General features: G+C 39.7%; 1 protein-coding gene across 1 annotated transcript in view; it reads left to right on the top strand.

Annotated features, from left to right (window-relative positions):
• VWA8 (von Willebrand factor A domain containing 8) overlaps positions 1 to 17,068 on the top strand; it is a 380,884-nt gene that overhangs the window by 257,074 nt on the left and 106,742 nt on the right. The window contains exon 37 of the mRNA XM_040267183.1: positions 4,317 to 4,518. Within this exon, the coding sequence (XP_040123117.1) occupies positions 4,317 to 4,518 (202 nt within the window). The remainder of the gene's footprint in view (positions 1 to 4,316; positions 4,519 to 17,068) is intronic.

The raw sequence follows: 17,068 nt of genomic DNA, 5'->3' as shown, positions 1-17,068 counted from the left end.
TAAATTTAGTATTCTGTTAGATAGCAGGAATTTTCCATTTGATGGCTAACTTCAAATAATAGAGAACAGTAAAACTATATGTAACTGTATGGCCAAAAGGAATATATCACTTTTGCTCTCAGTACAGTTTAAGTGTTAGTCCTGAAACGTTTGTTGCATTTGTAAAACCATACTACTTAGCACTAATATACGGGTGTATGTAAATCTGGTCTTCACTCTACTGTAATTCTCTGTGTTCCTTAAAGACTTTGATATCATAGATAAGAGGAATGTGCTTTTTTTTTTTTTTTACAGAAGAGATTCTAGATGTAGTACACAAGCTGTAGTAAATATGTGATTCCTCCAGCAGTTTTTTTTTGGCATATTGAAGAGATTGCTCTGGTAAATTTACAGTATCATGCCAAAGAGTTACGTGTGGAACCAGTAGATGCTCAATAGAATCATACATCTTGAGCATTTGTGGCAGATTTACTCACGTCATAAGTGATTAAATTCCATTATTCTTGAATGGCCTTTTACTTCACCATCTGTACCTAGTTTTTTTCCTAAAGCAAGTATTTCTTGAGAGAGCACCATGAGATGAATCCTCTATTATATCAAAAGTTGCCTTGAGTCCTTCTAGTACTGTAAAGTATTGGCTTGGCCAAAAAGTTCATTTGAGTTGTTTATAAGATGTAATGGAAACTATAAGCAAAGTGAAAAGACAGCCTTCAGAATGGGAGAAAATGAAGCAACTGACAAAGAATTAATGTCAAAAATATACAAGCAACTCCTGCGGCTTAATTCCAGAAAAATAAATGACCCAATCAAAAAATGGGCCAAAGAACTAAACAGACATCTCTCCAAAAAAGACATACACATGGCTAACAAACACATGAAAAGATGCTCAACATCACTCATTATCAGAGAAATGCAAATCAAAACCACAACGAGGTACCATTTTACGCCAGTCAGAATGGCTGCGATCCAAAAGTCTACAAGCAATAAAGGCTGGAGAGGGTGTGGAAAAAGGGAACAACCCTCTTACACTGTTGGTGGGAATGCAAACTAGTACAGCCACTATGGAGAACAGTGTGGAGATTCCTTAAAAACCTGGAAAGAGAACTGCCATATGACCCAGCAGTCCCACTGCTGGGCATGCACACCAAGGAAACCAGAACTGAAAGAGACGTATGTACCCCAGTGTTCATCGCAGCACCGTTTCACGCATCGAACCTGGACTGGTGATCCGTTTCACATATGATAATATACGTGTATCAAAGCCATTCTCCCAAATCATCCCCTCAGAGGGAATGGATGGGGAGGGAGGTGTGAGGGGGGTTCACAATGGGGAACACGTGTACACCCATGGCAGATTCATATGAATGTATGGCGAAACCAATACAATATTGTAAAGTAATTAGCCTCCAATTAAAATAAATAAATTTATATAAAAAGAGAAACAGAAACCAAAACAACTAAGAATAAATATAGGTCAAGATTCTCAAGCTTGGTATTATTCATGGAAATGCAAATTAAAGCAACAAATGCACATATTTCAGTTATCAATTGAGAAAAATAAAAGTACAATTGCATTTAATGCTGAAAGAAAAAAAAGATGTAATGGAAAAGCCTGAACAAAGTTTTTGGCCCACCCTATAACTCTGAAACACTTGGTTCCATCCTACTTTTGTTATTCTCCTTATATAAACACACTCTGAGCTATTTCAAATCCTGAAAGATGATGCTGTGAAAGTGCTGTACTCAATATGCCAGCAAATTTGGAAAACTCAGCAGTGGCCACAGGATGGGAAAAGGTCAGTTTTCATTCCAATCCCAAAGAAAGGCAATGCCAAAGAGTGCTCAAACTACTGCACGATTCACTCATCTCACACGCTAGTAAAGTAATGGTCAAAATTCTCCAAGCCAGGTTTCAGCAATAAGTGAACTGTGAACTTCCAGATGTTCAAGCTGGTTTTAGAAAAGGCAGAGGAACCAGAGATCAAATTTCCAACATCCACTGGATCATCAAAAAAGCAAGAGAGTTCCAGAAAAACATCTGCTTAATTGACTATGCCAAAGCCTTTGACTATGTGGATCACAGACTGTGGAAAATTCTGAAAGAGATGGGAATACCAAACCACCTGACCTACCTCTTGAGAAACCTGTATGCAGGTCAGGAAGCAACAGTTAGAACTGGACATGGAACAACAGACTGGTTCCAAATAGGAAAAGGAGTACATCAAGGCTGTATATTGTCACCCTGCTTATTTAACTTCTATGCAGAGTACATCATGAGAAACGGTGGGCTGGAAGAAGCACAAGCTGGAATCAAGATTGCCGGGAGAACTATCAATAATCTCAGATATGCAGATGATACCACCCTTACGGCAGAAAGTGAAGAGGAACTAAAAAGCCTCTTGATGACAGTGAAAGAGGAGAGTGAAAAAGTTGGCTTGAAGCTCAGCATTCAGAAAACGAAGATCATGGCACCTGGTCCCATCACTTCATGGGAAATAGATGGGGAAACAGTGGAAACAGTCTCAGACTTTATTTTTGGGGGGCTCCAAAATCACTGCAGGTGGTGACTGCAGCCATTAAATTAAAAGACAGTTACTCCTTGGAAGGAAAGTTATGACCAACCTAGATAGCATATTCAAAAGCAGAGACATTACTTTGCCGACTAAGGTCCATCTAGTCAAGGCTATGGTTTTTCCAGTCACGTATGGATGTGAGAGTTGGACTGTGAAGAAGGCTGAGCGCTGAAGAATTGATGCTTTTGCACTGTGGTGTTGGAGAAGACTCTTGAGAGTCCCTTGGACTGCAAGGAGATCCAACCAGTCCATTCTAAAGGAGATCAGCCCTGGGTGTTCTTTGGAAGGAATGATGCTAAAGCTGAAACTCCAGTACTTTGGCCACCTCATGCGAAGAGTTGACTCATTGGAAAAGCCTCTGATGATGGGAGAGATTGGGGGCAGGAGGAGAAGGGGACGACAGAGGATGAGATGGCTGGATGGCATCACCGACTCAATGGACATGAGTCTGAGTGAACTCTGGGAGTTGGTGATGGACAGGGAGGCCTGGAGTCCTGCGATTCATGGGGTCGCAAAGAGTCGGACACGACTGAGCGACGGAACTGAACTGAACTGAGCTGAAGATTTCCATATCTCAGAGTAGCTGGCGTTGTCACTCTGTGTTTAGTATCCACTGAAGCAGACTGATAAAGAGATTAAAGTAGTCTTGACTTTTTCAGTATAAAAATTTTCCTACTATATAGTAGTTTTGTGGTTTCTGCACATCTGCCTTGATACTTTATTGTTTTAATTATCTGATCAGACCATCTCTTTAGACCATTTATTTTATAGGGAAAATACCAGTTAGAAAGCCAACAGTGGTAGTTAGAATTTCTAATCTGTGTTTCTTTTGTATAGTGAGAGCTATACTCAGATAAAGGAAGTGTGCATTTGACTCTTACAGGCAAAGCTGCACTCCTTGAATTGACTGTATGTATTAGAAATATGTATATGCATGAGCATATAAAAAATATATAAATCTTTTATTATAAATCCATATAACCATCTAACTTAGAAAAGGCAAAATGTCAAATAAATGCAGTTAAAACACATAAACAAGACTTGGGTTTCAGCATAGACCTTAGACCCCGGGGAAGTGAGTCAGCTCTGCAGGAGTCTGAGGTGTGAGTTGGTTTAGAGTTCCTTTCTTCCTGACAGTGAATGCAAATGTCATCCAGGATCTACAGATGCAAGATCCCTAAACTGGGCTTTCCTGATAGCCCGCGGTTGAGAATCCACCTGCCAGTGCAGGGGACACAGGTTCTATCCCCAGTCCGGGAAGATCCCACATGCCGAGGGGCAGCTAAGCTCACACACTCAAGAGCCTGTGCTCCACAAGCAGAGAAGCCGCTGCAATGAGAAGCCTATGTACCTCAACTAGAGAGTAGCCCCCGCTTGCTGCAAATAGAGAAGGCCCACGCAAAGCGAGAAGAAAATAAAAATTTTTTTAAAGAATATGTAAATAACCAGTAAATAACTAGATATTTTTTTCCTTCCAGATGAATCTGTTGGTCCCTTAGTTTTACAGCAAATTCACTCATATGTATATATATGTATGTATATGTTATACATATATATATTCTCTTTCAGATCCTTTTCCATTATGGGTTATTATACCACATTGAGTATAATTCCTTGTGCTGTGTACAGCAGGTTCTTGTTGCGTAACTATGAGAATTCTTTACAGCCAGTTGAATGTAAGTCGAGCTGAACTGGCATCATTCCCTGGGCTTCAATCAGTTGAATGCCGTGATTCTTTTTCAGGTCAGATTCTCTCTCACCGTATACCACATGGCTGTCTACTATCTCGGACACAGACGCACTGCTAGCCAAGTGGGGCAAAGGTGGCGTTGTCACTGTTGATATGGGAGGCCGTGTCCGGCTTTGGGAAACTGGCCTTGAGCACCTGCAGCGGTCACTCATGGAATGGAGGAACATGATTGGAGAAGGTGACAGACACATGCAGGTACCGCTTGAATTGGCCTTACCTCTTACGGGGGCACATTAAGTTATCAATTATTTGCAGAGGCCACAGTCATAGAAGCTTCTGGCCCAGAGACTCAAATGTAGTTTGCTAAAACAGCTAAAATAATGTGAGGACTCAGGAAAAGACAAATCTATCCTTTGACATAGTGAAAAAGTAAAAATGTGCCTTTTTTGTCTGTCAGTGCTTAAATATATAGGTGCCTCAGCTCATAACATGCAAATGTAATCATCAGGTTTTATTTCTTAACCTGAAGCATTAATCAGTTTCCAGCTCCGCCTTTGTATCCGTTCTCACTTCTGCCATTGTTGTCAGCATCTCCCCATGCTACCAAGGAAACAGAAATCCTGAGCATCTAAACGCAGCACATTATGATAAGGCCAAAACCCTTAGACTAGAGAAGATAAGCAGAATTATGCATCCATAGAGGTGTGTTTTTACCAGCTCCCTTATTTCCAGAGAGTGGAAGTTTAGCAGTTGTGATAAGTAGCCTCAAATCTGCACTAGAAGGAAATATGGGAACAGGTCACCAAAGAGGGGGAGAAGGCAATGGCACCCCACTCCAGTGTTCTTGCCTGGAAAACCCCAGGGACGGGGGAGCCTGGTGAGCTGCCGTCTATGGGGTTGCACAGAGTCGGACACGACTGAAGCGACTTAGCAGCAGCAGCAGCAGCACCAAAGAGGGAGACACCGCTCCAGAAGTAACTCAGTCATCACCTAATCTGATTGCTGTCTGTAACTAATGTGAACAGTGTGGAAAGCTGTGTACCCATAAATACTAAACCGTATTATGAAAGGATTTGTTTTATCTGTAATTTATTTATTTTAACCTTCAGAGGAAAACTTCTTTGTTTATATTTCATTCTTCTCCAGCAAAAAGAAAGGTAGGTTCCTGCCAACTGTGTTGCTCTGTAAAGAACGAGTTAGTGATATAGACGATAACAAAATAAGAGACTTCGACAAACTACCATTGATATCTAATTATTAATTGCTATTTTATGTGGTTATTTTTATGATTTCCCTTAGAGAAGAAATGTACATATATTGTGTATGCATGAATGAGTAATACATCTTTTTAGCTTATAGGAGCATTTTGAAAATCATAAACAAATATAGGCCAGCAACCTCAAATTCTTTTGAAAGGCTATGACTATATTAATTCAATTAAGCTGAAACAAATGTATTACTCTAAAATAAACATGTCATTAAGTGCAATGGATCTATCACAGTAACAGACTGAATGTTGGTTGCTATCCATAACAGTTATTAGAAAATTAATTAACTATGGTTCTGCTTCTGTTGTTATGCTAAAGATTAGTTTCTTCTTTGTCTGAATTAAGGTCCTTTTTTTATTACAGCGATTGATGAAAAGTGAAAGTGAAAGTCACTCAGTCGGGTCTGACTCTGTGACGCCATGGACTGACTATACAGTCCATGGAATTCTCCAGGCCAGAATATTGGAGTGGAGAACCCCAGGGAGGGCGGAGCCTGGTGGGCTGCCATCTGTGGGGTCGCACAGAGTCAGACACGACTGAAGCAACTTAGCAGCAGCAGCAGCGGCGGTTCCCTTCTCCAGGGGGTCTTCCCAACCCAGGGATTGAACCCAGGTCTCCCGCATTGCAGGCAGATTCTTTCCCTGCTGAGCCCCTAGGGAAGCCCCATTGTGTTTGAATGTCTTAGGCTTTATTTCAATTTGTCATTTGTTACAGAGATCAAAGGTCATGTTTTCCCCATGGCGAAGGTTTGTGGCCTAAATTAAGTTTCCTTCACAACAGAATTTTTAAAAGGAGTATCACTCATGATTTTGATAACTAGTCTCCACCACTACAAAAGGTGACCCCTGTCTGTGTTTTAAGCTCGTAGCTCTTCTCTTCCCAGTGACTTCCTGTGGCTGTTGGGCACCTTTGTATTCCCAGCTTCTTAGCGTGATGATTGGTACACGATAGGTAATATGCTTGTTCCTCATACCCATATACATGAAATTGAAGCTTTTTGACAACAAATGGAATTCTTTTTAACTCTCTCAATTTTTTATTGGTCTTTATGTAACTGACTGTTTATTGAATGAATATATATAGTTCCTGGGCTTCCCTGGTGGCTCAAACGGTAAAACATCTGCCTGCAATGCAAGAGATACCCGGGTTCGATCCCTGGGTTGGGAAGATACCCGGGAGAAGGAAATGGCAACCCACTCTAGTACTCTCGCCTGGAAAATTACACAGACGGAAGAGCCTGGTAGGCTACAGTCCATGGGATTGCAAAGAGTCGGACACGACTGAACAATTTCACATATAGTTCCTAAGTTAGAAATGCACAGAAGTGTAGCATATGATATCTCAAAAATAATCAGAATACTCTGCTATAGTATGTAGGGCAGTATCTGCTCCGTCTACAGACCACACATTTTCTGGGAAATGTGTCACATTACGTGTCCAGTGTAAAGTTCAGCTCTCATAGAAATAAGATTTATTCAGTAATAAAGTTTCGTAATTCAGAATGGAATGATAGTTCCATTTAGAAAACGAGAGCAGATGCTATCCAGTTTTCTCCTTCCATCTCCGATGTTCCGTGGTACATTTTGTTGATTCTGAAAATACATACTTAAGCAAAAATATGTGTTTTACAGCTACCTTCTTAATAGATCCTTCAGCCTCTTGCTCATTGTGCTGCATGCTGAGTTGCCTCGGTCGTCTCTCTTTGTGACCCCGTGGACTGTAGCCTGCGAGGACCATCTGCCCATGGGACTCTGCAGGCAAGATCACTGGAGCAGGTTGCCCTGCCTTCCTCCAGGGGATCTTCCTGACCCAGGGGATCAAACCTGCATCTCTTACGTCTTCTGCATTGGAGGCGGGTTCTTTACCACTAGCACCGCCTGTTGCTTATTATGGACCCTTTATTGGACCTAGATCTGCTCCTGATCTGCGTGCTTGGAAAATACCTTCCCTAGAAGTACTGAGAAAAGAGAATTAGGTTCTCAGTAACATGCTTCTCATTTACTGACCGCCAGCAGCTTCCCTGTCAACAGCAGAGTAACCTGATCTCCATCTAGTGGCCGAATGGACTTACTTTCCATCACAGAAATTAAAAGGCCTGGTTTACTCTCTAGGAGTTTGAAGAAGCCGCAGATCTACTGGTAGGGGAGGTTTGTACATACTTGTTTTAGACGGTTCTTATTGGTCATGAGATGCTCCTTTAGGTCAACGGTGAAGGTCAGGCAGACAACCTGCCAGGCCATTCACTTATTGACCCCCATCTTTCCCTGATTCCTTTTCCTGGTGTCAAAAGAACTGTTTCTCTTTTAGATCAACTCTGTCCATTACATACTTTATTGCTATCCTTTATGACTTTGATACATTTCAGCATTCTTGAGGTATTAGCTTTAAAGTCATTGTTGCTTTGAGTTTCAGTTTTTGTTTAATGCATTCATTGATAGTTTTCTTGTGAGTATAGCTTGAAAGGAAGTATTTTTTGAGCTGAATATACCGTGTGTTCATTAATTTTACATGCTTTTATAGTATGGTGTGTTTGTATTGCAGTAAACAACTGACACAACAAACTCAAAGTGTCACTATAGCTGCAGCTCAAGAGCCCGTTACTAAGGATCCGTATTTACCACTTTTAGACCATGTTTTCAGAAGCGCAGGTTAGTTATATGCAGAATTTTTCTGACTAGGTTGTATTCTCTATAAAGCATAGTCTCCATATTTTTATTTAGTTACATTCGGATCCTCCCAAGAAGGCTGTTAAAACTATACCACAGTTTTCCTCAGAAAGCAAATCATCTTCTCTAAAAAAAAAAAGCTCCTGGTGACTATTCTTGTGGGAGCAAAAAGGCTAAAAGATCACAACTTTCAAATGTTATTGTCTAGTTACAATAAACTATCCCAAGTGGCACAGTGGTAAAGAATCCACCTGCCAGGCGACACAGGTTCAATCCCTGGGTCAGGAAGATCCTCTGGAGAAGGAAATAGCAGCCCACTCCAGTGTTCTTGCCTGGGAAATCCCATGGACAGAGGATCACACACTGAGCATGCAAACACAAGCAAGCACAATAATCAGAAATGAATCCTTCATTTTTCCTAGTAGAATATCTCTGAGGCCTTTGAATAATGCTTCCTTAAGTATATACTTTAAAAATTGATAGACTCTTTGAAACAGTGTGAGATGGAACATATTGATCCTTATGGTTAAGAGAGTGTGTGGCATACAATAGATATAGTGAATATTTGAAAATAGTGGCACAGACAAAAATATGTAGGAAAGATAACTAGTTTATATTAAGCACCTCCAACCTTTTAAAGAAGATACGCCTAGAGTATGAGTAAATGTCACTTGCTGTAACTAGGCCTGGGTTTTGCTTTAACTACAAGTCCAACAGTTATGAATTTTTAAGATTTTGCTAAGAATGTTAAGGCCCACTTTCGGTTTTGGAAACCACAAGATTATTTAACTGGTACTCTATTAGCAAGTTCAGTTTTTCACTCTGCAAGCATTTCAGCAGAGTGACATTACCTCCAGCTCTTCTGTGGGGGGTTGCAATTCTTTGTTCTTTTTAAGCAGCGTAGTCCACCCTTGACTTTGGTCACTAATTCTGAATATAGTCTGATTCAGTAACTCACTGTTATAGAATGATACACATTTTATAGGACTGTTATACATACATGTTATCTTTGGGAATCTTCCTTGGCCCAGAAAAGCAAGACTTCTTTAAAAAAAATTTTTTAATAATTCCTCACTGTATCTCCTAGTCATGGGTCAGTAGAATTTGTTTTCATCAAGATGGGCTACTCTTTGACTATGTGGTAACAGTTGGGCAATGCCTCTAATGATTTTTCCTCTGTTTATTGTTGTTAGAGAAATCCCAGCCATAGAAATTCATTTTGAATCTAGGCTTTGAACAGCATTTCCGCTCACCTTAGAAAATGCAAGGCCCTCTGGGGAGAGTAGTACCCAGGAGAGGGCCGATAGGCCAGCTCTCTGGGTGATAGGGGATGGGGAGGGCAGTTTATCGTTTTGTCAGTTTTCAGGAAATAAATACTCCTCCGTGACTGATTTAAAGCTACAAAAGGTTAACCGTCTGCTCACAAAATCTATGAATATTAAGGAAGCATCTCTCGCAAACAAGTACAGTTTGGCTCCAGTATGCCCCTGGCTTGATCAAGCCTTTAACTAACTCCCCAAGGAGAATTATGACAGCTACCTAACCACAAGGTCCTTCAGAAATAAGACAATGGAAAGGCAGCTAAGAAGAGAGAAAGGCAAAAGAAAAGGGGAAGAGGTATTACTGAGAAAACAGATAAGATGGAGTCATGTCACCCCTGGGAAATGTTGAAGCCTGCACTTGTCCCAGTTACAGACTGGCAATGGTCTTGTTGAACTGGGAATACAGTTTGAGGAAGGAGTTGGAAAGAAGTCTATACTCAAATGGAATGACACTCATGGATTCGTACGTAAGGGGCTCCTTTCTTATAAACTTTCAGAAGGAACTTGCCAGTTGATTTTTATATTCCTCCAGGAGTAGTGCTTCCATCGGATCACAAAGTTGTCAGTAACTGCTAAATGGAGCTAAAATTAAATCGGCAACCACCTTCCCAAGACAAGCAAATCAACAAGCTTAAGAGTTTAGAGAGTCCATGAATTTTCACTAAAGTTTTGTGCATATCCAACAAAAAGATAATTCTATAAATTATGAAAATCATTGGTATTAGAGTTTTAAAGTAATATTAAAAGTAGAAACATTATTTAGCTTTTATATTTTAGAAAAGGCTTAACCTAAGGACACTGCTTTTCAAATCACAGAAATATTTCAACTCCTTTCTCTCATAACCACTTTAATTTAAGATCCTTATTTTATATGGAGCTGTATCTCCAGTGCATACTGTCTGAGAATATAATCAGCAAGAAAGGAAGTAATCTTGCTCTTCCCAGGTGATTCGATGGTAAAGAATCCATCTGCTAATACAGGAGACTCAGGTTCAGTCCCTGGGTCAGGAATATCCTCTGCAGAAGGAAATCACAAGCCATTCTAGTATTCTTGCCTGGGAAATTCCATGGACAGAGGAGCCTGGTGGGCTACAGTCCAGGGGGTCGCAAAAGAATCAGACATCACTCAGTGATGAAACAACAGCAGCAAAGAAGTAATCTTAGTAATGTTTATTTAAAATATAAGGAAAGGGAATCAGTTCTGTAATATATCAGTTAAAAGTTGAGATATCAAATGCAATGAATGTGTTGATGATCAATGACTCTAGAATTTTTGTGGTTCTGAGCTCATTTTATATATTTAGTTATGTGTAATCAACACATCCACAATGACTGTAGAAATAAAACCTTGCTCTTATATAGAAAATTTTCATTTTATTCATAAGTGGTATAGCCTATTATTTAAGAGCCTGAAATTTTAAATGGTCAAACCCAGATTCAAATCCATGTACCACTTTTTAAGTGATCTTCGGCAAATTACTTATCCCTTCTAATCCCTACCTTCCAGCCATAATATAAAGACAGTACCATTGTACCTTGCAAAGTTGTTGTAAGAATGAAATGTAATTTATACTTGACACAAAGTACTCAGTAAACAAATAAAAATTAGAAACTTAGAATATCAGTATTACTGGTCTACAGAATTCTTTAATGCTTCTGTGGAAACAAAGCCAAATTTAAAGGAAGCCGTGTTACCTAGACACCTAATATTATATCATGACCCAATGAGTTACATAATTCATCATCGATCTTAGTGTTAAAAATGGGGTTTGTTTATAATCCTGTTTAGGAAAAGTTTTGTCAGGCCCAAAAAGGGAATAGAAAAAAAAAAAATGGCCTGCCTAAACTTGTCAGCTGCAAGAAAAGCAGGAAATCAGTGGTAGGACAACTAGTGTTTAGCCTTATTCAAAAGACAAATTAGGACGGGACCAAGAGCACACAGTGAAATATACATCGTCTTTAGCTTGAGTCCAAGAACAGTAAAGAGCAAGCCAGATTTGGAGCTGTCCTTCCTAGTTTGTCTATGTACAGTGTTTTTTCTATCTCCTTATAACATTCTAAAAATGTCTCTCTTTGTATTTTGTTTCCTTACAAGGTCAGGCCACAGGTACCACATCTAGCCTCTCCTTTTTAATAGTTCCACTCATTCTTTCATTTATCTGTTTAATTAATATTGTTGATCTAGACTTGCTAGGATAAAGAAATTAACAAGAGACAGGTGCAGATGCAGGGAACTTACAGTCAAGTAGAGCTGTAGCCAAATGAGCTATGGTGCAGGGTGTGCAGAAAGGGATGGAAGCATGAGTAAGGGACCAGAGGAGAGCAGAGAGTACTTCACTCTACCCTTGGAAGGGGCTCTGAGATGAAGTAACACCTGCATCTGGTTTCTAAGGAAACGGAAAGGGACTCCTGACAAATCAAACACGGGTGATTAGTTTTGCCTCTTGCCAACAAAGGGTGGAAAAGGTACGAAACCACAAGGACAAAGGGAATTGGAGATGCATCAGCACGTTAGAGGATTAAAAAATACATGAGGGGGTGGTGACTGAATGAACAACTTGTTAACACCTGAGTGAACAACTCCTTCCTCCAGAGGGAGAGATGCAAGCTTTACTCTGTGGAAGCCCCATAAAACATCAGGACTTGAAGACACCGTGTTCCAAAGAAGACCAGAATACAGGGCAGCACTGAAAATTGGAAGGTTAGTTGAAAGCCCATGTAGAGGCCACTTAGCAATACAGATTTTCTTCTCCATCTTATGCACCTGGGCAGCCAGCTCTCTCCCTTGCACGAGACAGGAGCTGCAATGGAGATCTGCGTAGTATAAGACAGGAGTGAGGGACTTCTCTCGTGGTCCAGTGGTTAAGAATCCACCTTCCAATTCAGGGGTTGTGGGATCGACCCCTAGATGGGGAACTAATATCCCACATGCCATGGGGCAACTAAACCTGTGGGTCACAACTAGAGAGTCTGCTCACTGCAACAAGAGAGGCTGGCTTGCCACAGCAACAACCCAGTACGGTCAAGAAAAGACAGGAGTGAGACCATATAGCCAGCAAAAAGAGAAAGTGAGAGTCTACTTTCCTTATTTACGTCTCGTGAAGCTGCCATTCATATTTATACTCCTTAAGCAGGAGATTAGGAAAATGTTTTCTGAAACCTGACATGCACAAGAGAAAAGCCTTTCTTTTCTTTTTTTTTTCTTTAATTTCTTTTTTTTTTTAACGGAAAATAGTTTTATTGGTTTTCTTATCACTTTGAGTCCATCTACACAAAAAAATACAGTCTATAGGATGAAGCAATCATTTTTAAGATAAAGTTTATAAGGAGATGAGTAAAAATGTACTAACATAGAAAATCACATTAGAATTAGTAGATTGTTTATCCATAGGAGAGCTATTTGTATCCTATTGAGGATAGGATTTTTTTTAAGTTTTATTGGAATATAGTTGATTTATAATGCTGCGTTAGTTTCAGGTCTGCAGCAAAGTGAATCAGTTATACATATACATATACTCACTCTTTTTTACATTCTTTTCCCATGTAGGCCATTACAGGTATTGAGTAGAGTTCTCTGTGCTTATTAGTTAGATGTTTTATATATAGTAGTGTGTATATATCAGTCCCAATCTCCTCTAATTTATCCAATTCCCTTTCCCGTTGTAACCGTAAGTTTGTTTTCTTTCTACATCTGTGACTCTAGAGAAAAGCTTTTCTGATGCTGACCTTTGGAAATTTCTCCTTGCTAACCTTACAAGAAGACCCACTTGTTGGCAAGCCCAGATTTTATGCAAAAAAAATTCAATCCACTTTTTAATACCTTATTCTTAACTATTAATGAATAGCCTCTTGTATAAAAGATGGAAGTAAAAACAAATGAAAAGAGAAATAAAGCTTATATAGAAACCAGAAAAACATTTCACAGAGTGAAAATTGATATTCTCAGATAAGACAAAATATTATAAAATAAAAACTTGATGCTATTTTAAGATAGTAACCTTCAACCTTCAAAGAATAAAAAAGAGTTCTTGGAAATTAAAAATGGTAGCAAAAATAAATTCAATAAAAGGATTGGACATTAGAGAACTCTCGCAAATGATGAAGAAACTGAAAATAGAAGAGAGATGATAGATCTTATCAGACTAATACAAATTCCAGAAACAGAAAATGAAAGGGCAGGAAATTACCCAAGAAATAATTTAAGAAAATTTCACTAAAGGACAGATATTCAATTTAATTAGTGAAAAACACACACACTCATGTATACACCCCAAAGCATATTCTCTTGAAACTTTAGAACCCTGTGGGTAGAGAGACAAAGCTGAAAACTTCTAAGCAGAGGAAAGTGGGAAACAGGTTATATAAAATTCACTATAAATCCTGGTGGCATTAGGCTTCTCCACAGCAGCACTGGAAACTAAAGGGAAGATTATTTCCAACCTAGAATTTTATACCCAGCCAAGTTACAATTGAACATAAGGGTGGACTAATAACTTATTAAACATACAAGTCTCAAAAAACTTTCATTCTTCATCCTGCGTGATGCACTCTCAACAAGAGGAGGGAATAAATTAAGAGACAGGAGGAAAGGGTGGAGCAGTCTTAGCCAAGGAAGAGGCAAAGGTGATTCCCAGCACAATCATGAAAGGATGTTCTGGAATGACAGCTGTGCCTGAAGACACCACTGCAACGCAAAGTGGGAAAACAGGGTTCCAGAAAGAACAGATGTTGTGAGGGGGGAGAAGGGAAGTGGTAATGTTGAGAGAATTTAACAGCTCTGCTGGGGAATTTGGGGAACAGTTAGAAAGAAAGAAAGATAAGAATTAGTAAAGAGTACATGTTAGTGGGGAAAATGAAAATGCTATAGAATAATAGTATGTAATAGTATATATACACTATTGTGTGTGTGTGTGCTCAGTCACTAAGTTGTACCCAACTCTTTGTGATGCCAAGGACTGTAGCCCACCAAGCTCCTCTGCCCATGGGATTTTCTAGGCAAGAATACTGGAGTTGGTTGCCATTTCCTCCTCCAGGGGATCTTCCCGACTCAGGGATCAAACTGCTGTCTCTTGCGTCTACATGCATAGGCAGATTCTTTACCACTTGAGCCACCTGGGAAATTTATATGTGTGTGTGTGTGTATTATAGTGATCAAGACCATCCCCAAGAAGAAGAAAGGCAAAATGGTTGTCTGATGAGGAATTACAAATAGCTGAGAAAAGAAGAGAAATGAAAGGCAAAGGAGAAAAGGAAAGATATAGGCATTTGAATGCAGAGTTCCAAAGAATAGCAAGGAGAGATAAGAAAGCCTTCCTCAGCGATCAGTGCAAAGAAATAGAGGAAAACAATAGAATGGGAAAGACTAGAGATCTCAAGAAAATTAGAGATCCCAAGAGAACATTTCATGCAAAGATGAGCTCAATAAAGGACAGAAATGGTATGGACCTAACAGAAGCAGAAGATATTAAGAAGAGGTGGCAAGAATACACAGAACAATTGTACAAAAAAGATCTTCACAACCCAGATAATCACCATGCTGTGATCACTCACCTAGAGCCAGACATCCTGGAATGTGAAGTCAAGTGGGCCTTAAGAAGCATCACTATGAACAAAGCTAGTGGAGGTGATGGAATTTCAGTTGAGCTATTTCAAATACTAAAACATGAGCTGTTAAAGTGTTGCACTCAATATCTGGAAAGTCAGCAAGTCTGGAAAACTCAGCAGTGGCCACAGGACTGGAAAAGGTCAGTTTTCATTCCAATCCCAAAGAAAGACAATGCCAAAGAATGTTCAAACTACTACGTAATTGCACTCATCTCACACTAGCAAAGTAATGCTCAAAATTCTCCAAGCCAGGCTTCCACAGTACATGAACTGAACTTCCAGATGTTCAAGCTGGATTTAGAAAAGGCAGAGGAACCAGAGATTAAATTGCCAACATCCACTGGATCATCAAAAAAGCCAGAGAGTTCCATGTTTTTCTTTATTGACTACACCAAAGCCTTTGACTTTGTGGATCACAACAAACTGTGGAAAATTCTGAAAGAGATGGGAATACCAGACCACCTGACCTGCCTCCTGAGAACTCTGTATGCAGGTCAAGAAGCAACAGTTAGAACTGGACATGGAACAAAAGACTGGTTCCAAATTGGAAAAGGAATACGTCAAGGCTATATTGTCACCCAGCTTATTTAACTTACATGCAGAATACATCATGAGAAACGCCACACTGGCTGAAGCACAAGCTGGAATCAAGATTGCAGGGAGAAATATTAATAACCTCAGATACACAGATGACCTCACCCTTATGGCAGAAAGTGAGGAAGGACTAAAGAGCTTCTTGGTGAAAGTGAAAGAGGAGAGTGAAAAAGTTGGGTTAAAACTCAACATTCAGAAAACGAAGATCATGGCATCTGGTCCCATCACTTCACAGCAAGTTGATGGGGAAACAGTGAGAGACTTTATTTTGGGGGGCTCCAAAATCACTGCAGATGGTGACTGCAGCCATGAAATTGAAAGACGCTCCTTGGAAGAAAAGCTATGACCAACCCAGACAGCATATTAAAAAGCAGAGACATTACTTTGCCAACAAACGTCCATCTAGTCAAAGCTATGGTTTCTCCAGTAGTCATGTCTGGATGTGAGAGTTGGACTATAAAGAAAGCTGAGTACTGAAGAATTGATGGTTTTGAACTGTGGTGCTGGAGAAGACTCTTGAGAGTCTCTTAGACTGCAAGGAGATCCAACCAGTCCATCCTAAAGGAGATCAGACCTGAATATTCATTGGAAGGATTCATGCTGAAGCTAAAACTCCAGTACTTTGGCCACCTGATATGAAGAGCTGACTCATTGGAAAAGACCCTAATGCTGGGAAAGATTGAAGGCAGGAGAAGAAGGGGATGATGGAGGATGAGATGGTTGAATGGCATCACCAACTCCATGGACATCAGTTTGAGTGAGCTACGGGAGTTGGTGATGGACAGGGCGGCCTGGCATGCTGCAGTCCATGGGGTTGCAAAGAGTCAGACGCGACTGAGTGACTGAACTGGTTGAACTGTGTGTGTGTGTTATAATATATATGTGTATGTTATTATAATTAGAAATATATGTAATAACTTACATCCTGCACATAGTAATGTATTTCTGTACATATATAGTAATAGTGAAGTGTACAATAAGAGCATAAACAATTTGATTTAACCAAGCTTTGTTAGGAGGATAAGGGGAGGGAACATGAGTTGTGTGTAAGATAGGTGAAATAATCCTCGCCTTTCATAGTAGGGAGTAAATAGATAATGTAAGAAGATTATTTAAAATATAAAGGTAAAGAGCATGACATGTGGTGAGCAGAGTTGAAGTGCCTGGCTACCTGTGGGGAGTGAGAATTGGGGGTGAAGATGGTAGAGGTCAGGGTTGCTGATTTTGTTATACATCTTGTAGTGCTATCTGGCTTATTAAACTGTTTATATTTATTACTTTGATAAAAATTTAAGATTTGTTTAAGACAATAAGAAGTAGGAATTTACCAGGTAAATAAGAGGAGTAAGAG

Source organism: Oryx dammah, unplaced genomic scaffold (genome assembly GCF_014754425.2).
Source record: "Oryx dammah isolate SB20612 unplaced genomic scaffold, SCBI_Odam_1.1 HiC_scaffold_24, whole genome shotgun sequence".
Taxonomy (NCBI): domain Eukaryota; kingdom Metazoa; phylum Chordata; class Mammalia; order Artiodactyla; family Bovidae; genus Oryx; species Oryx dammah.
This window is presented reverse-complemented; position numbering and strand designations above follow the sequence as displayed.